We start from the raw sequence: 25,716 nt of genomic DNA on the forward strand, positions 1-25,716 counted from the left end.
GGGAGACATGTAACGTCAGTTAGGAAGTCACCATCTCTGAAGCACATGACTACTTCCGATCACAAAACCGCCCCATTGTCTTTAAACCTGATCCATTCTGTAGAAAGGGTGTGCCCTGCAACCTCTGCTATTTCCAGTGCAATGATCTGCTTAGCTACAGTCTGAATTTATTCAATTTCAAGGTTTTCTCTATATTCACATTCAATGGCACATTCCACATTCAAGCCCCTACTAGTCTAATTTCCTTATGCAGACACACTTGGTGATTATTGTGTTATTGACATATCCTATCAGCCATTTTAAGGCCACAACAGCAGAGAGCGTTGCAATACCATGATTCATCCGATACCATTGAGGAGTTTACCACATCAGTCACAGACTTCATCAATAAGTGCATAGACGACGTCGTCCCCACAGTGACAATACGAATGTATCAAAATCAAAACCCATGGACTACAGGCAATATCCGCGCTGGGCTAAACACTAGAGCTACTGCTTACAAGAAACGGGACACGGACATGGACAAATACAACAAAGCCCGTGGCAACCTCAGACGCAAAATCAAACATGCAAAAGGACAATATAGGAGGAAGATGGAATCCTATTACACCGGCTCCGATGCTCGTCTTATGTGGCAGGGTTTGCAGACGTTAACGGATTACAAAGGGAAACCCAGCCATGAGATGCCCAGTGATGCAGAACTACCAAACGAGCTAAATGCCTTTTATGCTCACTTCGAGAAATACAACACTGAGTCTTGCGTGAAAGCTCCTGTTCCCGATCACTGTGTGATCTCGCTCTACATGATCGATGTGAGAAGGGTGTTTTCACACTTGGCCCCTTTCAGACAATTTTTGTGAACTTAGTGCAGTTTGCTTAATTGTTTTGTGCAGTGTGAACGCTCCAAAGAAACTCAGACCCCTCAGAAGAGCCCCCAAAGCGAACTGAACTGAGACCATCTCGAGAGGTGTTCTGAATGAGTTTTGCTTGAATTCCATGGTTTCGGTTCCCTTTTTTAGGGCAATGTGAACACAAAGCTTCCCAGGTTCACTTGTAATTATTCCCACACTACACACTAGACTACTGAAATACCGTTTCCCCTGTCATAAACCCTCACATTGGTGCCACAAAAAACGTGCTGTTTTTGGATATTGATTAGCGATAGTCAAGAATGCACAGATTATTTGTTTGCAACATGTCATCTATAGGCTAAGAGAGCTTCATAAACTGTTTGAATAGTGTGAGAAGACAACATATTTGTTCAGAATCACAACATAGGGTACAAAATCTATTCTAGCTTTTAAAGGGGCAGTAACATAATAAAAAAATCCCCATACAATTCTGTCAATTTAAGCTAGAGATTGGTTTTTTGCATGGGCTGCATCTCAATCCACTACATCTGCCTATGCCGGCCTTCCGCATCTACGGTAGAAGGTGGCCGAGGTACCATGGTGTTTGTCAGACCATGACATCCCGAAAATCTGTCTTCTCACGAAAACGTCTGTAGCGTCCGAACGGTTTGGCCTAAAATGTGTGTAAAAATATATATATATTTCCTGAGCTTTCTTATATCTCCTAGATTTAACAGACACTAGGACAGACACTTCAAAATCGTATTCGTTATGGCATTTTTTTTTACTGTCTTTTTTCCTGTTATTGAATGCGTTTCTATGGGCTATAATAGTAAAGGACAAATTCAATAATTTATCAAATAATATATATATATATTTGTTTATACCTAAAGGGGTCCTATAATTTCAAATGAAATAGCTAAATGATCCATGGTATGACCATCTTAAAGCAATTCCATAATCTTTTAACTAAATGCAATCTATTAGCATCCAAAATGTAAGTAGGTATATCTAGCAGTCAGATAACACATTCAACACTCGCCACTGGACTAGACGGAATACAAGGGATCGTTCTCAAAGCATGCGCAGACCAGCTAACACGTGTCTTCACAGACATTTTCAATCTCTACCTGTCCGTCTGTAATCCTAACATGTTTCAAGCTGACCACCATTGTCCCTGTTCCCAAGAACACCAAGGTAACCTGCCTAAATGTCTACCGCCCTGTAGCACTCACATCTGTAATTATGAAGTGCTTTGAAAGGCTGGTCATAACACACATCAACATCATCATTAGGGTTGGGCGATATCCAGATTTTCGTACCGTAATACCTTTTCTGTACCATACCGGGGTATACGGTATTACTGAATGTGCATACAAGGGGTGCTATTTTTTTTAACGCACAAAACAATTTAGGTAACAGGGATCTTGATCCAGGAAGGAATTTAATTAATCTGCTGTAACCAAGAGGCTTGAAGAAAGTAGGCAACAACACCTCCATCACGCTGACCCTGAACACGGGGGCCCCTCAGGAGTGCGTGCTTAGTCCCCTCCTGTACTCCCTGTTCACCCACGACGGCGTGGCCACGCATGACTCCAACACCATCATCAAGTCTGCTGACGACACGACGGTAGTAGGCCTAATCACCAACAGCGGTCAGAGAGTTCAGAGACTTGCTAGTGTGGTGCCAGGACAACAATCTCTCCGTCAACATCAGTAAGACCAAGGAGCTGATTGTGGACTACAGTAGAGCAAGCCCCCATCCACATCGATGGGACTGTGGTGGAGCGGGTCGAGAGCTTCAAGTTCCTTGGTGTCCATATCACTAAGGACTTAATTTGGTCCACTCACACAGCCACACAGTCGTGAAGAGGGCACGACAGCGCCTCATCCCCCTCAGGAGGCTGAAAAGATTTGGCATGGGCCCTCAGATCCTCAAAACGTTCTTCAGCTGCACCATCGAGAGCATCTGGACAGGCTGCATCACCACGTGGTATGGCAAATGCACCGCCCTCAACCGCAAAGCGCTACATAGGGTGGTGCGGACTGCCCAGTACATCACTGGGGCCGAGCTCCCTGCCATCCAGGACCTCTATATCAGGCGGTGTCAGAGGAAGGCCCAAAAATGGCCAAAGACCCCAGCCATCAAAGCCACAGACTGTTCACTCTCCTACCATCCGGCAAACAGTACCGGAGCATCGGATCTCGGACCAACAGGCTCCGAGACAGCTTCTATCCCCAAGTCATAAGACTGCTAAATAACCATAAGACTGTTAAATCATTAATTAAATGGTTACCTGGTCTATCTGCACTGACCCTATCTTGCACTTACTCTATGCACACTCACAAGACCATACATACACTCTATATACAGACTCACACTACACTGACACAAAACCCACACACATTCACATACATTACATTCAAACATACATACAGTACATAACACACACACACACACACCGACAACACAAACACCCACACATACACCGACACAACACATACAGTGGGGAAAAAAAGTATTTAGTCAGCCACCAATTGTGCAAGTTCTCCCACTTAAAAAGATGAGAGAGGCCTGTAATTTTCATCATAGGTACACGAAAACTATGACAGACAAAATGAGAAAAAAAATTCTCCAGAAAATCACATTGTAGGATTTTGTAATGAATTTATTTGCAAATTATGGTGGAAAATAAGTATTTGGTCAATAACAAAGTTTCTCAATACTTTGGTATATACCCTTTGTTGGCAATGACACAGGTCAAACGTTTTCTGTAAGTCTTCGCAAGGTTTTCACACACTGTTGCTGGTATTTTGGCCCATTCCTCCATGCAGATCTCCTCTAGAGCAGTGATGTTTTGGGGCTGTCGCTGGGCAACACGGACTTTCAACTCCCTCCAAAGATTTTCTATGGGGTTGAGATCTGGAGACTGGCTAGGCCACTCCAGGACCTTGAAATGCTTCTTACGAAGCCACTCCTTCGTTGCCCGGGCGGTGTGTTTGGGATCATTGTCATGCTGAAAGACCCAGCCACGTTTCATCTTCAATGCCCTTGCTGATGGAAGGAGGTTTTCACTCAAAATCTCACGATACATGGCCCCATTCCTTCTTTCCTTTACACGGATCAGTTGTCCTGGTCCCTTTGCAGGGGGACACATCTGGCACTGCAGGATTTGAGTCCCTGGCGGCGTAGTGTGTTACTGATGGTAGGCTTTGTTACTTTGGTCCCAGCTCTCTGCAGGTCATTCACTAGGTCCCCCCGTGTGGTTCTGGGATTTTTGCTCACCGTTCTTGTGATCATTTTGACCCCACGGGGTGAGATCTTGCGTGGAGCCCCAGATCGAGGGAGATTATCAGTGGTCTTGTATGTCTTCCATTTCCTAATAATTGCTCCCACAGTTGATTTCTTCAAACCAAGCTGCTTACCTATTGCAGATTCAGTCTTCCCAGCCTGGTGCAAGTCTACAATTTTGTTTCTGGTGTCCTTTGACAGCTCTTTGGTCTTGGCCATAGTGGAGTTTGGAGTGTGACTGTTTGAGGTTGTGGACAGGTGTCTTTTATACTGATAACAAGTTCAAACAGGTGCCATTAATACAGGTAACGAGTGGAGGACAGAGGAGCCTCTTAAAGAAGAAGTTACAGGTCTGTGAGAGCCAGAAATCTTGCTTGTTTGTAGGTGACCAAATACTTATTTTCCACCATAATTTGCAAATAAATTCATAAAAAATCCTACAATGTGATTTTCTGGATTTTTTTTCCTCAATTTGTCTGTCATTGTTGACGTGTACCTATGATGAAAATTACAGGCCTCTCTCATCTTTTTAAGTGGGAGAACTTGCACAATTGGTGGCTGACTAAATACTTTTTTCCCCCACTGTACATACACACACACGTGCGCACACACACACACTTTTACACTCATTATAGAGTGCCTTCAGAAAGTATTCATACCCATTGACTTATTCTAAATTTTGTTGTGTTACAGCCTGAATTCAAAATTGATTAAATAACTTTTTTTTATCTCACACATCTACATACAATACCCCATAATGACAAAGCGAAAACATGTTTTTATACATTTTCGCAAATGTATTGAAAATGAAATACTGAAATCTGATTTACATAAGAATTCACACCCCTGAGTCAATATGTTACAATCAACTTTGGCAGTGATTACAGCTGTGAGTCTTTCTGGGTAAGTCTCTAAGAGCCTTGCACAACTGAATTGTACAATATTTGCACATAAAAAATTGTTTTTATTCTTCAAGCTCTGTCAAATTGGTTGTTGATCATTGCTAGACAGCTATTTTCAAGTCTTGCCATAGATGTTCAAGCCTATTTAACTGTAACTACGCCACTCAGTATCATTCAATGTTGCCTTGGTAAGCAACTCCTGTGTATATTTGGCCTTGTGTTTTAGGTTATTGTCCTGTGGAAAGGTGAATTTGTCTCCCAGTGTCTGTTGGAAAGCAGACTGAACCAGGTTTTTCTCTAGGATTTTTTCTGTGCTTAGCTTTATTAGTTAGATTTTTTTTATCCTAAAGAACTCCCTAGTCCTTGCCGATGACAAGCATATCCATAACATGATGCAGCCACCACCATGCTTGAAAATATGAAGAGTGGTACTCAGTGATGTGTTGTGTTGGATTTGCCCCAAACATAATGCTTTGTATTCAGGACATAAAGTTCATTTCTTTGCCACCTTTTTTGCTGTTTTACTTTAGTGCCTTATTGCAAAAAGGATGCATGTTTTGGAATATTTGTATTCTGTACAGGCTTCCTTGTGGAGTAACTACAATGTTGTTGATCTATCCTCAGTTTTCTCCAATCATATCCATTAATACTAGAACCACCTGGCCTTTCAGCCTACAAGTACTCGCTAGAGAACGTTGATGGCTGTCAACTTTAGCAGACGCATCAGATCCATATCAACCCACAAGGTGCGCAAAACATAAGCACCAACACTTGATAAATTGTACATAAACTATTGTAAAGGATTAATTGCATTAAGACATATTTGTGGTAATATATAAATACATTTTAAAAAAATAGTTGTTTTTTTAGATAGTGTCAAGAATATGTTTTGTATAATTCTACAAAGTCCTAGAAAAAACATAGACCTACAGCCTATTTTCGTTTTCCATTACAATAAAAATATTACAGTTTAATCCATTTGATCAACTTTATCTGTAGATTAAATTAATAATAGAGTTATACAGTAGTAATTAATAAAGTCCAGTTACAGCTTCTTTTGACAAAGTAGAAACAAAAAATATAATAATAATATAACCAGCCAGGTGCACAGGTGACATTATTTGCTGTATTGCTAAACAAAAGCACCAGTGCATGAACAATTGTAAAGGATGAATTGCATATTTTAATTTGAAGTTTATTATGTTACTAGTTTTTGCTTAGTAGACAGAGCAATGCTGCTGCGCTAGTGGTCATGTGCTGAATGCATGGATAGCACAGATATTCTTGGAAATAGAGCTGCACCTCTTGAATTATGAGAGTTATTTGACAAAGGTAAGCGTAATAGAAACTGCAGAATATGCTCTTCCTGATACTATATAAAAATAAACATGTTTTACCTGCATGTGACTCTGATGGAGGATTTGATACAGTGATGCTCCTTTCCATGCATTTGTAAATTACAAGAAAGACCCATCTCTTCATGTACAATTTGATAACTGATAGGCCTAATATTGTCACTCATCAGATTATTGTCAATTTAATCTTGTCTATAGGCTAACTCTTATTACACAAACTCATCATTACACTATTGTTGTTCTAAATTAAATCAACCTCTTCACCCTCATCATTCAGTTAGGCCTAATTGAAATTTGATTGTGAAGTAACTTGCACAATTATCGCCAATTCCATCCATCCATTTGTCATTTATTCAGTGAGCTGGCATCATTTGCTTCGCTGGATAGAGTCAAGGATATGTTTTGAATTATTCAAAAGGCCTACTGCAACATGTAGCATGTTTTCATTTCCCTTACAACAAATCTGATTAGTAATAGAGTTATAGTAAATAAAACAGTCCCATAACAGCTTATTTTTTTTAAGTACAACTTAAAAGAGAATGGTATCAACCCCCAAGGCGCGTGGTCAAATTAGTTGCTGCTGATAAATAGGCATAACACAAAAGCATCATTACGCTATTGTCTTTCTAAATTAAATCAACCTCTTCACCCTCCTTATCATTCAGTTAGGCCTAATTTAAAAGTAATTGTGAAGGAAGGTGCACAATTATCACCCATTCATCCATTTGTCATTCACTCAGTGAGGAGAGCAAGATGCATTAGCGCCTGGCTGGGTACCAATGTCCTACAGCACATTGTCTTAGCGGTTTAAGTTAGGAATAGGTGTGAAAAAAAAGTAAAAAGGCTCTAAATACTTTTGTGTTTGTGATTTCAAAATTCTGATATAATACAAACATTTAGGAAAAGTCAAGGAAGGAGCAGGACATAGCAATTTCTTTTGGCAGATTTTTAAAAAATTTACAAAATCAAACGTCAGTGGCCATTGGCCTATGGCGGTTCTAGTGTTAAACTGTTTTAATGTCACCATTGGCCTCATGGTGAAATCCCTGAGCTGTTTTCTTCCTCTCCGGCAACTGAGTTAGGAAGGACGCCTGTATCTTTGTAGTGACTGGTTGTATTGATACACCATCCAACGTGTAATTAATAACCTCACCATGCTCAAAGGGATATTCAATGTCGGCTTTTTTTTTTACCCATCTACCAATAGGTGCCCTTCTTTGCGAGGCATTGGAAAACCTCCCTGGTCTTTGTGATTGAATCTGTGTTTGAAATTCACTGCTTGATTAAGGGACCTTACAGTTAATTGTATGTGTGGGATAAAAAGATGAGGTAGTCATTCAAAAATCATGTTAAACACTATTATTGCACACAGAGTCCATGCAACATATGTGACTTGTTAAGCACATTTTTACTCCTGAACTTAATTAGGCTTGCCATAACAAAGGGGTTGAATACTTATTGACTCAAGACATTTCAGCTTTTTATTTGTAATTTATTTGTAAAAATGTCTAAAAATATAATTCCTCTTTGACATAATAATAATAATAATAATAATATGCCATTTAGCAGACGCTTTTATCCAAAATGACTTACAGTCGTGCGTGCATACATTTTTGTGTATGGGTGGTCCCGGGGATCGAACCCACTACCTTGGCGTTACAAGCGCCGTGCTCTACCAGCTGAGCTACAGAGGGTATTGTGTGTTGGCCAGTGACACAAAATCTAAATGTAATCAATTTTGAATTCAGGCTGTAACACAACAAAATGAACAACTCAAGGGTTGTGAATACTTTCTGCTGCTACTCTGTTCTTTATTTTACTCTTATTATTACTATTATTATTAGTCACTTTACCCTGCCTTCATGTAAATATGTACCTAAATTACCTCGTACTCCTGCACATTGATCTGGTACCGATACTCCCTGGATGTAGATTCATTCATGTGTTACTATTACTTTTATTTTTTTACTCTGCATCGTTGGGAAGGGCTCATAACCAAGCATTTCACGGTATAGACTAGACCCCTTGTATTCGATGCATGTGACAAATAAAATTTGATTTGATTTGTAAGTGAATCCTGCCAAAGCAGTACCATCATTTCTCTCCTTTCTGGTCTGTGACTGGCCACCAGGTGGCATTCCAGTCACTCGAGGCAGTGCAGCGCACCATACCTTACATAATACAACACACCATCATGACGATCCAAAGCTGTGTCATAGTTTGTCCAAAGAGGGAAAGGATAATTCAAACAATATGTGGATATAGAACTACACCCTTACTTTGTTATAGAGGGGGGCATGTAAGAAGAGATCCATGGTGGGAGTGCTGTGCTAACAGCAGGGTTGTAATATCCTAGCAGGTCAGAGCAACCTTAAGTCATTAACCTCTCTATTGAGATCAAAAGACTGAGACTACATTATATATATTACAATAATGAGCATCATAAAACACAGGGTATTTTCCCTTCACACTACGTGATGACAGCAACCTTCAGACTACACACCTCTTTATCTTTCTCCAATTCCAAATTTGTATACAGTATATTTACATCGCTTGACAGAGTGAATGTTCTGTAAAATGTTTTAAAATTAACCAGACATTTTACTCAAGCCATCTCTGAATAAAAGGGGAATAAAATGAAACCCTGTTTTCAATTCCCATGAGGCCTAAAACATGCTCTCTCCTCAACCCTGGCCGGCACAAATCCTCACAGCCCCCTCTGAAACCTATCCCTCAACCCCCCTCAGTGGTACGCTCCAGAGGTGTGTGGGTGGGCTCACCTGATGACAGTGGGGGTGATCTCAGCGCAGAAGAAGATGCTCAGGTTGCTGACAGCGTGGGAGGAGAACATGCCGATGATGGAGAAGGCGATGGAGAAGTTCTTATTAAGTGTATCCGAGTGCTCTGCACAGAAAGAAGACAACACACGAGTCAGCCATTAAACACGATTCAGCCTAAATTATTAAAGTGAGATTAGTGTATATGAGCACTCTGCTTAGAAAGCAAACAAACATAACAGTTATCCAGCCATTATACAGAGAGAATACATTCTAATGTAGAAAGGTGAGATAAGCTCAAAGGAAAATACTATATCTAACCTTGATAGATGAATGACGCTCTTATGAATGCTCAATGCACTGAGCATGAAAAGTACCTATGCTTTCTACTAAGAGCAGGGTGTTATTGAAGGATGATCCTACTACTTCAACAACACATTTCCTGCCATCTTGACATAAAACTATGGGTTTATAAATAACATATGTAGATGGTTACATAATTCCTATGACGTGTATGTTCTTGAACATACTGTATGTTGTCCATCACCCTGACCATGTTATCCATTTAACTCAATAAGCCCTGAAGGATTACTCTGACGTCTATCTGTCTGATCCTCAGCTAAACAACAACAAAACAACCCTGGAACTAACTCACACAGTGCTGCTGAATGAGACATGTCTAAATTGAGGCTAGTCTCAGATCAGTTTGATGTCTGAATGAGGCATGTTTAAGTTGCATCATCCGAGGCTGGTCTCAGATCAGTTTGGTGTCTAAATGAAACATGCTTAAGTTGCCCAAAGAGGATCATCTGAGGCTGGTCTCGGATCAGTTTTGTGTCTAAATGAAAGATGTTTAAGTTGCCCAAAGAGGATAATCTGAGGCTGGTCTCGGATCAGTTTGCTGCTCCTCTCTAATCTCTAATCCTCTGGCTGTCTGACAACAGGCCAGGCTCAGTTTGCTGCCAGGTGGAAGATTAAGGATAGAGAGAATGAAGAGAATATAGTAGATGGATAAATACACAGGGGAAGAGGAGGGCTAGAGGTTAGTTAGGGTCAATGAGACAGAGCCAAACATAGAGGATCATTCTCTCACTACAAAGGAGGATCAGGGAGTAGAACACAGACAGGAAGACTTGTAATTCCACCTCTAATGAAAAATAGCATTAAGAAGAAGTTACTCTTACTAGAATACATGAAGACCAAGCAAGATCAAAAATAGATCAGATGAATGATGGTGATGCGGCATAATGTATTTTGTATCAGGTATAATGTACTAGCTTCTAAGGTTGTACAACTGCTGGTTTCATGTGTCTGTTGTTGAGTTTCACTGTGAAGGACAAGCAGGCTGGATCTGAATGTGTATTTATGCAGTAAACAGAACGCAGCTAGCTAGTCCTTGAGATATTTATTTATTCACTGATGCCTACAGGCATACTGAGCCAGTCACATGGTTCCTCTGAACTGTCACTCGTCGTAGTTGTCAAACTGAAATGACACGTCATGGTTTGTGCTATCGGGACCTGACTGAACTCTGCAATGAGTTTGAGTTTGTGTTTTTAGAGAGTGGGTGGGAAAGAGAGTGGGAGTGATTGGGAGAAAGGGAGAGATAGGAAAAGTCACAGTATTTAGGTTGAGGTGATAGTGAAAAATCAACCTTTGCTTTGAACCACCAGCATTGTGCAACAAACTCATTGCTACATTTAAGCCCTGGTTTTAGTACTGTTAGTTTGTAATGCTGACTCTTTCTTAGTGTTCTTCAATCTTATACAGATGTCAGTTACTCCAATCTTTGTCTAATCATATCAAACAAATCACGCTGGGGACATCTGCAGCTATCATAATGTGTTTCTAACAGCTTGAACCACATTTAGGACAGTAATTTGGTTATCAATGTATTGCAGAATTCTCCCATCTGCCCAGGACATTCTTGGTTCTTTATCAAGCAGTTAAAGTATTTGCAGTAAGCTAATATAATTCGGTAAACATGATAAACAGTTATGAGCCAGAATGATGAGGTATTGATTAGTTCAGAGTCTAGGGCAGAGCAACATCAACAAGGGAAACATTGGCTGAGCTCCCACTAGAATGAATAGGAGAGAAATCAATGGTTGTACTGTACCTATATTCAGATGGACACTGTATTTCCCCAGCACTACAGGAGCCATAGGGAGAGAGAGGGAAACATACACAGGTTAATATGTAGTCACATTACACCACACAGAGCACACAGAGCATAGTAGACACAAAAAAGAAGACACAGCCATACAGTACCACAAGTGAAGTTTCCAGTCACAAAACACACACTAGTTCCACCACAGAAATAACAACACAAGATGTGTGTTGTGTGTGTGTGTGTGTGTTTGACCTTGATGTGTATGTGTAGTTGTAGGTTAAACATTTGTTCACTTAACATATAAGTGACTCTTTAAAAAGGACTAAATACTCTGACAGATTTCAGACAATCATTTATCCTTGTTACACAGTAACACCACATCCCATAGACCTACATTTAAACCCCACTCCAAAACAACAAGGGTATGGCTTTGTGCTATATAGGACAAGGTGAGCAGCTAGAATACACAGACTGTGTGAGAATGTGTGTGTGAGTGCTTGCAGTGTGTGTGTGAGTGTGTGTATGTGTGTGTGCCTGTGTGTGTGTATATTTGTGTGTGTGTGTGTGCACGCAAGTTCGTGAATGTGTGTGTACTATACAGTATGTGTATAACACTGTAGGCTACTCACAGTTGAGCAGGCCAAGCTGCAGCAGTGATGCCAAGGCTGTGATGATCATGAACATGAGTAGGCCTCCCCTCCTCCCCATCAGGCCCACCGCAGGGCACAGTGCCATGCATGAAGCCACGGCGATGCCCGCCATGGTGTAGTAGTCACCGTAGAAGTTGTGGAACATGGTGGACTCGTGGGTCTCGTGGTGGTCCATCATACTGCGGGCAAAGCAATGGTGGATCCCATAGCCAGTCAGTCTGGATAGAGGGAGAGAGGGGGAGAGAATGAGGAGAGAGAGAATGAAGATAAGGGAGAAAGGAGTGAGGAGCCGAAAGAGTGTACAGAGAGGACAGAAAGAAAGAGAGGGGGATATGGGAAGAGAGGGTAACGAAAGACGATATGAGTCCGGACAGAGAGTGAGGGAGAAGAAAGAAGAGGAAAATGTATCTCTCCTCTCGTCTCCTCTGAAACAAAACCAAAAGCACACACACACACCCTCTCCTGCTCATCTCAGTTTTCTCATAAGAACACAGCTCATGGAAAATTCATGGTCAGACTAGAGTCAGGGGCACCGTGCACTGAAATAGCAAGGGCTGTGTCTATGTCTGCATGTCTATAAATGACTGGGTTATGTGAGGGAAGAGGTGAATCTTTATTCTGAAGGCAGATAGATAGACAGATGGATGGATGAATGGATAAACAGACAGACAGACGGATGGACAGACATGCCTGCTAACAGCCCAGACAGACAGAGTGACGGATGGATGGACGGACGGACAGGCCTGCTAACAGCACAGAGGGCCACTGCTGGTCGATGCTGCATCGAGCAGACAGGTCAATAGTCCCATCATCATGGCACAACGGCCACCGCATTTAACACCCAGAGGCGTCTTACTGACAGCTGCATCATGGACACATGCACACGCTCACACAGACACACACTGCCAGACACACAAAGAAGATACTTACGAGTTCACACAGAGGACCACAATGTTTTTCCACAGGTTCCTTGTCCCCACCATCTTTACAATACATGTCTTTTTGGGTTTCTTGTGAAGCGCTTTCTGCAGCTCTGAAACAATGAAAATAAGTCACATAAGGCTTTATACCAGGTTGTACAGTCAACCACAGAGCTTCATCTAATTCCACATGATGGTTAGGGTTTAGGTGAGGGAAGCAGTCTAAGGACACTTTCAGCTGCACACTATGTGATTCATTCCAACACATTTCATCATGTGACATCTCTTCCTGTCAGGAGAGAGGTATGACAGGGGGAAGGATTGGGTGACTAGAGGAAAAGAAGACGAGTGAATGAATGGATTGTGTTCAGAGGACAACGCCCCAGCGCAGCACGGATCATGGCATGGGGCACGGATGTTTTGAAATATAATGGGTTGCTATGGAAACAAAACTCCACTTTCTGCATGTGCACACACATATGCACGTGATAGGCAGCATTCCAAGTTTATCTCTATAAAATGATGGAGCTTTGAAGTCATCCTCTGGCCTAGCAGCATAGCCATAATCCCTCATCTATGATTGGCTCTTAAACGGGTGGCCCTTTTCAGGGGCTAGTTATGTTACATTCAGAAGGCTACATAACACACACACACACACACACACAACTGCACCGCCCTCAACCACAGGTCTCTACAGAGGGTGGTGCGGACGGCCCAATACATCATATTTGTACTGCATTGTCGAGGGAGCTCGCAAGTAAGCATTTCGCTGCACCGTTTATACCAGCAGTAAACTGTGTAAGTGACGAATAAACTTTAATTTGATTTGACAAACACCCAGAGGCTGCTTCTGGCTTTATTGTGAAGTGTCTCCAGCTAAGAGAACCAGGTGCACCATGGAAAGATGACACGAGCATAGCTCTACCACTACAGAGAGAAGGAATGCTCTAGCTAGCTACACCCATAGATGCAGATGATAAGAGGAGGACAGAGAGCTGTGTGAGGAAGAATGGGACGGCCCTGCTGACAGACACACTGTCTCTCTACACTGCATCAGCACACACTGCTCTAGAGGATCTCTGGATGCTAAGAAAATAGTTGATTTCATATTAAGCAACTCTGTTTTACTATCTATTCTCACTGTTACTCTGAGTAGCACAGCAACATAATAATTTGTAAATGGTTAGCATTTTACTCTGCCATATCATACCTGACAAGAATACCTCCTAGGTAAAAGGGCACAGCTACAGGTAACTGCCAAAATAAAGGAAACACTTGAGTAAATTAGGGTTCTGGCAGCTCTATTATGGTGTGGTGTGCCTTTTCCTGGCATGGTTTAAAGAACAAGGTTTAGAGGGCAAGGTAAACACCAGTAAATACACAGCCATTCTGAGTGATCACCTTCAACCTATGGTGAATCGTTTCTATCCTGATGGGAGTGGTCTCTTCCAGGGTGACAATACCCCCATCCACAGGGCACAAGTGGTCACTGAATGAGACAGCGTTTTCCACCACCATCAACAAAACACAAAATAATGGAATTTCTCGTGAAAGATCCCTCCAATAGGTTCCAGACACTTGTAGAATCTATGCCAAGGCGCATTAAAGCTGTTCTGACGGCTCGTGGTCGCCTAACGCCCTATTAAGACACTTTATGTTGGTTTTTCCTTTATTTTGGCAGTTACCTGTATACAGTGTTTCCCTTAGGATTTTCTTCAGCAGCAGTGGCAAAATTTGCTGTTCAGGCAACTCGTGGTGGCCCAACGCCATATTAAGACACTATGTTGGTGTTTTTTTTGTTTACCATGGGACAGAGAGAACACTTTACAGTTAGCTTCCTGCAATTCTACACATTTTGCCATGGGGCTGATAGAAAGTTCAGTTTTAAAGCTATTTTCCTTCAATTATACACATTTTGCCATGGCTTATGCCTTGTTCTTATGCTATCTGAGTGGTGACTCAAATATTATAACAAAATCAATGGGGGCCCCATGCCATAAAATTTTTGGAATTTTAGATTCTCCCTGACGGTCTAGTTTTTTATTTGGCAATCATTTTGGTGATTGTTCGTTCTCAAAGATGATCTTATGAAAAAATATATTGATCCGTTATCTTTTCTACATACATTATATATGGTTTTAGTCGTTTAAGTTTACACTGAAAACGTTTTACCATCCCGAAAAGTATTTTTTAAAAATGTTTATTACCGTAAGAGTTATCGAAGTCCAAAAATGTAATAAACAAATCAATATTTCACTGCTCCCCTAATGAAAAGGTGTGAGTTAAACATAACACTGAAAATACTAATATTTCAAATGAAATTATACAATTATTATCAAATTAATTTGAGCTCTTTAGCTGTTTCGGTACTGAGAAGGCCAAGTGGGATAAAGGGGGTGTTTGAGAATAAGAACCTAATTCTGAAGGCATATAAGCAAATACATTTACTTAAGGAATAATCCTCTAGATGGTGCATCATGGGTGAATAAAACTTTATTTAAAAACTGATTGAAGTTTTTACAGGAACTTGAAAAAGTGTTACGTAATGAGATGTCCACAGACACTGTATGTACCGAATAAATATTATAGTTTTAATATAAACTTCAATTAGTATACAATTCTTATGATTTATGGACAAACTACAGCAACATATTTTGTGTTTTATTCAAATAAGGTAGTTATTTATAAAAAGATTTGACCCGATAATTTTATCCGGACACATTTTGGTAATGAGGATTTACAGTGGAAATGTACAAAATTCAGGCGAAAATTTAAAATGTATTTAAAATAAGACTAGACATCTTAGTCCTCAGAATGATGCATCATGGTTTTGTAACTTAATTTGCTACAGACATTTTAAAACTGGTTTCATGAGAGTCACCCAGTTATCTCTTGTCCAAACTGCAGGAGTCTGGCCTGGCCTGGCTATGGCTGTGCCTATCCACTATCCAGACACTAAGGTAGAGGTCAAAGGGATTGACCTGGTCCCATCTGTTGTCTATGAGCGATGCCTCTCCCCATCTCCTTCTCCCCTCCTCCCTCTAAAGGCCCTGATAAACCGTGTTGGGGAAGCTACTCTGAAAATATAGTTTACCAAACTAACAATACTTCACACTGGAAGAAAGCTACCCATAAGAAAAATATAGTTTACTTAACTAAAGTTACTTTGAAAAAGTAGTTCATTAACTCCAAACTACTTTGTGATAAATTACCCTATCTAAATCTGAAATGTCATAGACTACAAATTGCAAGAACAAAGTTCACTCTGGAGTCAGATGTTAACAGAACATGTATTTATCCTATTAAACATTTAAACAATGTTTCAAGTGAGAATTAGGCAGGTCTGATATTTTTTGTTGGAAAAATGTAATATGTAGTTCCAGTAGATAGCTACACCGCTACTTGGAAAAAAAGTAAGTAACTACTGAAAACACTACTGGATTAGAATTTAGTTCAACTACCACCAAGCTACTGCAAATGTGTTACTGCAAACTACTTATAGTTCACTACACCCCAACACTGCTAATAAAGTTAATTAGGGTCCGAAGGGTCGGGTCCATGAGGCCACGGTGTAGGTTTCCTACCCTGCCGCCGATATCCCTCCGCCCCCAGGAGAGAGAGCTGTTACTATGGTAACCAGGCAGAGAGGAAGGAAGGGGATCTTCCCCCGTCAGTCAGATAATCCATATAGACTGTTGACTGGACAACAGGGACCTACACTCTACTGAGCCTGCCGAGGCCTTTCTGTCTCAGAGAGAAACTAACATTGGTATTCTTATATACTGTATGCTCATGGCTGCGTTTACACAGGCAGCCTAATTCTGATATTCTTTCCACTAATTTGTCTTTTGACCAATTACATCTGATCTTTCACATCATATTTTTTTCAGAGCTGATCTGATTGGTCAAATGACCAATTAGTGAAAAAAAAGATCTGAATTGGGCTGCCTGCGTAAACACAGCCAGAGTTTTGTTCAACGTTAATAGATAGTGAATAATAATGAAAAGGATCTAGAGACTAGCCTAACTGTCCTTTCTAGAGATATTGTCTAAGGAGAACCTTTCACTTCAGGGATCAACAAACATTTCACTTCCAAATAACAAAATTAAACCCATAGCAGAGCAAAGAAACTAATTTAAACCAAAGACGAAACACTTGGGCTAATTAGATAGTGTTAATTACAGCAATAATTACAATAGTGATCTCTACCTGTAAGGATGTGGTCAGTGTCCAGCTCGGGGTTGACCTGGTTCTTCTTGATGATGTGTCCCATGATCCACTTGGAGCGGCCGTACTGTTGAGTGGCCAGCAGCCACCGCAGCGACTCAGGAAAGATCCTGCATGGAGACAAGACAGAACACTCACTAACTCTCTCCTCAATACAATATGAACCGCTGAATACATTTAAAAAAAACATTTCAGTCATTTAGCAGACGCTCTTATTCAGAGCGACTTACAGTTAGTGAGTGCATACATTTTCCTACTGGCCCCCCGTGGGAAACGAACCCACAACCCTGGCGTTGCAAGCGCCATGCTCTACCAACTGAGCTACAGGGGACTGAAATTAGTATGAATTTTTTTCACTGGGATTTAATGAGAGGCTGATAGGAATCTCAATAAATCAGTCTCCTCCTCAGGCTCTGTGGGAATCCCTGAATCTGAAAATGGTGTGTGTCCATGTGTGTGTCCGTGTGTGTCCGTGTATATATACAGTATATATATATATATATATATATATACTGTATATACACACAGACACACACACACACATACACACCATTTTCAGACTCAGGTGGTTAATTAATTATGACTTATTACCCAGGCTTTAAAAATACCAGCTATAGTAACATGTACAGTAGCTTAAGCTACAAATATAATAGATGATTAGGTATTGTTATTACAGAGGGAAACAGAGCTGGAAAAATCCCAAGAAGCTTCCCTCTGATTCTATACATCTCTGATTAAACTCCAGTGTCCTGGGAACTACACAGATAATACTGCATTTCCGAGTTCTCCCATGCCCCACTGGCCCCATACTCATTTCATACATACATAATATGAGCATTGGATAAATATAACCCACATTAACATAAAGCAGAAACCAATCATGACCTGTAGTGTCGGATAATTGGGAGTAGCACCTTATCAAGTGAATTAAATCAGTATTTTCAATCTAAATGGGATCCTCTGTATGCATACAATAAATAGCTAAATATATCAACACTGAGATGCCAAATTGTAGCAGGTGTTGAAGTATAGCCTGGTCCCAGAACAGTTTTGCGCTTTGCCTGAGATGGGGAGTAAAGTAGGTGTTGTCCTCACCAGATATAAGCCAGCATGAGGAGCAGCGGGCAGATGATGACAGCCTGCAGGACCTGCCAGTCTCGACAGAGATATGCCATCCCTGGCATCAGGAGCTGCCCACCCAGCACCACGAAGCTGGCAACCATGGTCATGGAGAAACGCCAGGCTGGTAGGCACAACTCGATCCCTGGTAGAGAGAGAGGAGAAAGAGAGGTTAGCCTACATGAAACTACAATACAGATAGATACACACTCTGACCACAGACACAGTTAGTTCAATCTATGATAGAGATGGTGCAGAGGGAACACAAGGTCAACAATGACACTCCCACACATACACAACTTGACAGAGAGAGTGGACAGAGGGGAGAGTGGTGACACTAGAGTTCCACTACACAGCTCCATCCCTGGGAAGGAGAGGAGGTATCCTGATACCGATGCCACTCTAGTATTGTGAACATTATTATCTAATTACCTTGTCTAGAACTGATTCTAAATGTATGACTGACGCCACTGCATAAACCTGCATTATCATGCAGAGAATATGGGACTATTAGCCTATTTTAGCTGAAGAGCACTGACTCTTCCATGGCTAGGACACAACACAGTCTCTGTCCTGATCCGACTGAACCAAACCTATTGCAGTGAACTAATGAGGGTCTCCTTGTACTAATTTCTTCCCAGCCACTATCAGAAAGGCCCTGATTCATTCATACAGTCATTAGCATGCATAACACCACCACGCTAGCCGGCAGAAACACAGAACTCAGCCCATTAGCTAGCTAGACACTGCAGCAGCATAGCGTAGAATAAAATAGGCTATATCAAACTGAAGAAGATGGTGAGTGGTACTGTATTGCAACAACAGTTCCCTTTCCCTTCCCTTCTCTTTCTCAGTCTTTTGTCCTCCATTCATCACTTTATATCTCCTCCTATCTTTCTTTTTTACTTGTGTTTTTTCTTCTTCTGGTGGCTACATTCTGCAGCTGGAGCACATAGCTCAGCTCCAACTGGGTCTTTCAAGGTGATAGGGCCGAGATAATACAGTGTCAGCAGGCTGCAGCTCCGCTCCACCCCTGAGGAAAAGGCCGGAATTTCAATTAGGATCTGCCCCCCTCCTAGCTAGTTTGAATAATGCTTTGTGTTCACGGGACAGTAACGCAGCTGGAACGACAGAGCTAAGACTGAGGAGGAGGAGGAGAGGAGAGAGGAGAGGGGTGAGAGAGAGGTGGGAGAGAGGAGAGGGAGTGTTGGGTTTGGTGTAACCTCACCATGACACTTGACAGTAACGCAGCTGTAACAACAAAGCTAAGACTGAAGAGGAGAGGTAGAGGGGAAGACGAGAGGGGAGAGGTGTGGGAGGGGAGAGAGGAGAGGGAGTGTTGGGTTTTGGAGTAACCTCATCCTGAACCTCTGTGGGAGTTTTGTGAGTAAAGTCATGGGTCACTGGAAATATCATGGGTTGGTGTTATGTGGTTTTGTGAGTGTGTGAATCGAACATATGGATGTACTTACAGTACATTCTACAGAAGTACTACAGTACCAGTCAAAAGTTTGGACACACCTACTCATTCAAGGGATTTTCTTTATTTTTACTATTTTCTACATTGTAGAATAATAGTGAAGACATCAAAACTATGAAATAACACATTTGGAATCATGTAGTAACCCAAAAAAGTGTTAAACAAATCCAAATATATTTTATATTTGAGATTCTTCAAAGTAGCCACCCTTTGCCTTGATGACAGCTTTGCACACTCTTGGCATTCTCTCAACCAGCTTCACCTGGAATGCTTTTCCAACACTCTTGAAGGTTCCCACATATGCTGAGCACAGGCTGCTTTTCCTTCACTCTGCGGACCAACTCATCCCAAACCATCTCAATTTGGTTGAGGTCGGGTGATTGTGGAGGCCAGGTCATCTGATGCAGCACTCCATCACTCTCTTTCTTGGTCAAATAGCCTTTACTTTTGTTTTGTCCAAACTTTTGACTGGTACTGTATGTGTGAAAATACATGAGACATGCACGCTCACACAGACACACAGACATTTACATTTACATTTTAGTCATTTAGCAGACGCTCTTATCCAGAGCGACTTACAGACATTCCCTGACTAACATGCACACTCACACACAGACACTCACACACATACACTTGTAAGCTCCTGAAGGTGCAGAATGGAGACTTGAGGACTGGAGGTGGAGGCCTCCTGAGCTCCTTACTACAGCTGACCCTAATCCTACACATCCCTCCTGATTAGCAGCCCACACTGCCCTGCACCAGCCCCAACCTCCAACCATCAGCCCAGGACCTGCCCTGCCTGCTGACACAAATCCCAGCGCTCAGGTGATGTCACACACAAAGCACTCACAGAAAGCCAGGATGACACAGGGGTGATACTGAGGTGACTCATGGGTGACCAAAAAGGAGTGACCAAATGCACTAAAACGGGACTTCGGTAACACACATGATGACAACTGACAAGACTCATCTAAAGCCATGGTGGGTGACAGCATTGGAATCAAGGAGTAGCCTATCCATCAAAAGCCATTATCTGCCAAAAGCCTCTGGTTTGCAGCCTCTGTTTACCAAGTAGTCCAACACAGTGTGGATTCTGGAATAGAACATGCAACTTCAAGAACATGTCCAGTGAGTCAAAGAGGATCCATTGTTCTGAGAACATTACAGTATCTTACCACTAGGGGCCTACAGTGATGTTATTTCCCTGTGACCAGCGGGTAACACACCACACTGACCTTTCCCCGGCAGTCACATGATCTCCTCATGGCCCCATGCCATGTCGTCAACCCCTGCCTCCCCCCCTTCTCCCAGCCACTGGGTTTGTGTGTTCCCAACCTGTAAACAGCTCCAGGGTCTGCTCCTTCTAAATACAGTAAAGATGTGGTGGTAGACATATTACACTTTGTAAAGGTGTCATTCTTAAAAAGATTGTAGATAATAAGACTCAGAATACTGATTACAGTTTTTTTTCTTCTTCAAGAGATAGTACAAATGGAATAATGTGTGTGCAACCATGTGCTCAATATTCAGAAAGGTTGAGACTTAAGACTGACTCTGTGTGGACGTGTTTAACTATACCTGTGGGGACCAGAAATCCCCACAAGAATAGTAAACAAATAAACATTTGACCAACTTGGGACATTTTGTTAGTCCCCACAAGGTCAAATGCTATTTCTAGGGGGTTTAGGGTTAAGGTTAGAATTAGTGTTAGGGTTATGGTTAGGTTTTGGGGTTAAGGTTAGGGTTAGGGTTAAGGTTAGGGTTAGAGTTAGTGTAAGGGTTAAAGTTAGGGTTAGGGTTAGACTGTGTGTGGTGTGTGTGTGTGTATGTGTATGTGTCACTGCGTGCCTGCGTGTGTGTATGTTTCACTGCGTGCCTGCGTGCCTGCTTGTGTGTGTGTGTATGTGTCCCTGCGTGCCTTTGTGTGTGTGTGTGTATGTGTCACTGCGTGCCTGCGTGTGTGTGTATGTGGCACTGCGTGCCTGCGTGCCTGCTTGTGTGTGTATGTGTCACTGCGTGCCTTTGTGTGTGTGTGTATGTGTCACTGCGTGCCTTTGTGTGTGTGTGTGTGTGTATGTGTCACTGCGTGCCTGCGTGTGTGTGTGTATGTGTCACTGCGTGCCTGCGTGTGTATGTGTCACTGCGTGCCTGCGTGTGTGTGTGTGTGCGTTCTTGCGTGTGTGCCTGTAGTAGGCCTATCTCATTCTTTGTGGACTTTAAGTGAGGTCACATGTGAGTTTGCGTCTGTCTCTGTAGTAAAAACAGACACTACTATCAACACAAAAAGGATGTATCTGGGGAGTAATCATTACTCCAAACAGTTGCAAAACTAGTTTTGTTACTTTTGCAACAAAAACGAGCGTTTCTATTGGACAGACTCAGGTAGGTCCCTCCCTGTTTGCTGAACCTGTCCAATAGAAACGCTAGTTTTCGTGGCAAAACTGTTTGGAGTAATGATTACACCTCAGCTCTACTAGTCCCAGATGGGACCCCAGACAGACATAAAATAGTCCAAAAAGTTGACGGATTAGGTCTACCGTTGACTCCCTACACCATGATAAGCAAAAATATACTATGCAGTCCTGCTCTGTTGCTTTGGACAGTGGGTAAATGTCACTTATCCAAAGGGTGAGAGATCATGTGGTTATATCATGCTGTGAAAGCGTGAGTGGTTTGAATAACACGGAGTCTGCAAAATGGGCATACTACAGTATCAAGCTATGGATAAAAGCTCCCCATCCATCCACCACACTGGGACTTCTGATAGGGAGGGATATAGACCCCCAAGATAGGATGGGGGCTAGGTGTGAGAGATAGGCATGGAGGGATATAGTGGAGGAGGGAAAGGAAGTTTGCCTATCAGCCGGGGAATGTACACTCAGCACAAAAGTGAACTTTACCCTGCTCAGAGGAAGCACTGAGTGTGCATCTTAACTCATGTATCTAGACACAGAGATTTAGGGAGTGGGGGAGGACAGGAAGAGAAGGAGGGAAGGGATTCTGTGGTAACCCAGCCTGTGAATGACCCACCCAGTCACATATTTCCTCCTCTCCTCTCATTGGAGAAACTCCTCCATTTCTTCTACCTAGACATCCTTCTCTGTCTCTCTGAGAAATAGGGCTGATCTCAGCAGACATTTGTCTGTAGTGGGGAGGCAAATATATCACTAGGTGATCCATGTTTAGTTAAGCCGGTGTCCAACATGCCTTCATCATAAGTATCTAACTGATCCTAGTTCCTGAGGGTGAGTGAGCACAGTGCAGCAGGCTGTGGCTGGTGTCCTCAGGAAGCCATATCCATAGTGTATGATGAAAAGCTCTTCTCTACAGCAGAGAGATGGACAGTGTCTGCTAATGTGAACAGGCCTAAGTGATACATCCACCCAGATAACCCATTGACAATCAATTAAAACATAGACAGGTAGACAGAGAGATAGATAAACTGACATTGAAGCTATAAGGATCCAAGACTGAGCATGGACTCAGCATGCCCACACACATATTCAGTCCTACGTACTGCAGCAGGAAGGGGAACAGAGCTGGCCCAAATCCTGTCTGAATGAACCAGCTTTACTCCCCCATCACCAGAGGGGAAACAGACCAGGATAGAGCAGGGCAAACAGGGGGTACGCTGCCCCCCGGCTCACACAGAAGAGGGGCTACGGATATTACATATTACATCTATGTACTCTTTAGAGTTGATTAGTGTTTTCCTGTTTTTCAGTACATACAGTATCTCTGCCGTTTCTCTGTGCAATGCTAAATGTACAGTGGGGGAAAAAGTATTTAGTCAAAATAAAAAATAAATTAAAATCAAAATCAAATTTTATTGGTCACATGCGCCGAATACAACAGGTGCAGACATTACAGTGAAATACTTACTTACAGCCCTTAACCAACAGTGCATTTATTTTTAACAAAAAAAGTAAAAATAAAACAACAACAAAAAAAGTGTTGAGAAAAAAAAGAGCAGAAGTAAAATAAAGTAACAGTAGGGAGGCTATATATACAGGGGGGTACCGTTGCAGAGTCAATGTGCAGGGGCACCGGCTAGTTGAGGTAGTTGAGGTAATATGTACATGTGGGTAGAGTTAAAGTGACTATGCATAAATAATTAACAGAGTAGCAGCAGCGTAAAAAGGATGGGGTGGGGGGGCAGTGCAAATAGTCCGGGTAGCCATGATTAGCTGTTCAGGAGTCTTATGGCTTGGGGGTAGAAGCTGTTGAGAAGTCTTTGGACCTAGACTTGGCACTCCGGTACGCTTGCCATGCGGTAGCAGAGAGAACAGTCTATGACTAGGGTGGCTGGAGTCTTTGACAATTTTGAGGGCCATCCTCTGACACCGCCTGGTATAGAGGTCCTGGATGGCAGGAAGCTTGGCCCCAGTGATGTACTGGGCCGTACGCACTACCCTCAGCCACCAATTGTGCAAGTTCTCCCACTTAAAAAGATGAGAGAGGCCTGTAATTTTCATCATAGGTACACGTCAACTATGACAGGCAAATTGAGGGAAAAAAATCCAGAAAATCACATTGTAGGATTTTTTATGAATTTATTTGCAAATTATGGTGGAAAATAAGTATTTGGTCACCTACAAACAAGCAAGATTTCTGGCTCTCACAGACCTGTAACTTCTTCTTTAAGAGGCTCCTCTGTCCTCCACTCGTTACCTGTATTAATGGCACCTGTTTGAACTTGTTATCAGTATAAAAGACACCTGTCCACAACCTCAAACAGTCACAATCCAAACTCCACTATGGCCAAGACCAAAGAGCTGTCAAAGGACACCAGAAACAACATTGTAAACCTGCACCAGGCTGGGAAGACTGAATCTGCAATAGGTAAGCAGCTTGGTTTGAAGAAATCAACTGTGGGAGCAATTATTAGGAAATGGAAGACATACAAGACCACTGATAATCTCCCTCGATCTGGGGCTCCACGCAAGATCTCACCCCGTGGGGTCAAAATTATCACAAGAACGGTGAGCAAAAATCCCAGAACCACACGGGGGGACCTAGTGAATGACCTGCAGAGAGCTGGGACCAAAGTAACAAAGCCTACCATCAGTAACACACTACGCCGCCAGGGACTCAAATCCTGCAGTGCCAGACGTGTCCCCCTGCTTAAGCCAGTACATGTCCAGGCCCGTCTGAAGTTTGCTAGAGTGCATTTGGATGATCCAGAAGAGGATTGGGAGAATGTCATATGGTCAGATGAAACCAAAATAGAACTTTTTGGTAAAAACTCAACTCGTCGTGTTTGGAGGACAAAGAATGCTGAGTTGCATCCAAAGAACACCATACCTACTGTGAAGCATGGTGGTGGAAACATCATGCTTTGGGGCTGTTTTTCTGCAAAGGGACCAGGACAACTGATCCGTGTAAAGGAAAGAAGGAATGGGGCCATGTATCGTGAGATTTTGAGTGAAAACCTCCTTCCATCAGCAAGGGCATTGAAGATGAAACGTGGCTGGGTCTTTCAGCATGACAATGATCCCAAACACACCGCCCGGGCAACGAAGGAGTGGCTTCGTAAGAAGCATTTCAAGGTCCTGGAGTGGCCTAGCCAGTCTCCAGATCTCAACCCCATAGAAAATCTTTGGAGGGAGTTGAAAGTCTGTGTTTCCCAGCGACAGCCCCAAAACATCACTGCTCTAGAGGAGATCTGCATGGAGGAATGGGTCAAAATACCAGCAACAGTGTGTGAAAACCTTGTGAAGACTTACAGAAAACGTTTGACCTGTGTCATTGCCAACAAAGGGTATACAACAAAGTATTGAGAAACTTTTGTTATTGACCAAATACTTATTTTCCACCATAATTTGCAAATAAATTCATAAAAAATCCTACAATGTGATTTTCTGGATTTTTTTTTCTCAATTTGTCTGTCATAGTTGACGTGTACCTATGATGAAAATCTCTCATCTTTTTAAGTGGGAGAACTTGCACAATTAGTGGCTGCCTAAATACTTTTTTTCCCCACTGTATAGCAATGTCTGTGCTAAATGTCTAGCAATGTATCTGTGCTA

At 42.1% G+C, this 25,716-nt stretch overlaps 1 protein-coding gene across 1 annotated transcript in view; it reads right to left on the reverse strand.

The window, feature by feature from the left end:
* Positions 1 to 25,716, reverse strand: part of LOC121535307 (solute carrier family 22 member 23) — a 67,239-nt gene that overhangs the window by 2,856 nt on the left and 38,667 nt on the right. The window contains exons 4-9 of the mRNA XM_041842251.2: positions 18,184 to 18,352; positions 17,071 to 17,198; positions 12,871 to 12,973; positions 11,920 to 12,158; positions 11,297 to 11,329; positions 9,181 to 9,304 (exon numbers count right to left, since the gene is read on the reverse strand). Coding sequence (XP_041698185.2) covers positions 9,181 to 9,304; positions 11,297 to 11,329; positions 11,920 to 12,158; positions 12,871 to 12,973; positions 17,071 to 17,198; positions 18,184 to 18,352 — 796 coding nt within the window. The remainder of the gene's footprint in view (positions 1 to 9,180; positions 9,305 to 11,296; positions 11,330 to 11,919; positions 12,159 to 12,870; positions 12,974 to 17,070; positions 17,199 to 18,183; positions 18,353 to 25,716) is intronic.

Source organism: Coregonus clupeaformis, chromosome 21, assembly GCF_020615455.1.
Source record: "Coregonus clupeaformis isolate EN_2021a chromosome 21, ASM2061545v1, whole genome shotgun sequence".
NCBI lineage: Eukaryota > Metazoa > Chordata > Actinopteri > Salmoniformes > Salmonidae > Coregonus > Coregonus clupeaformis.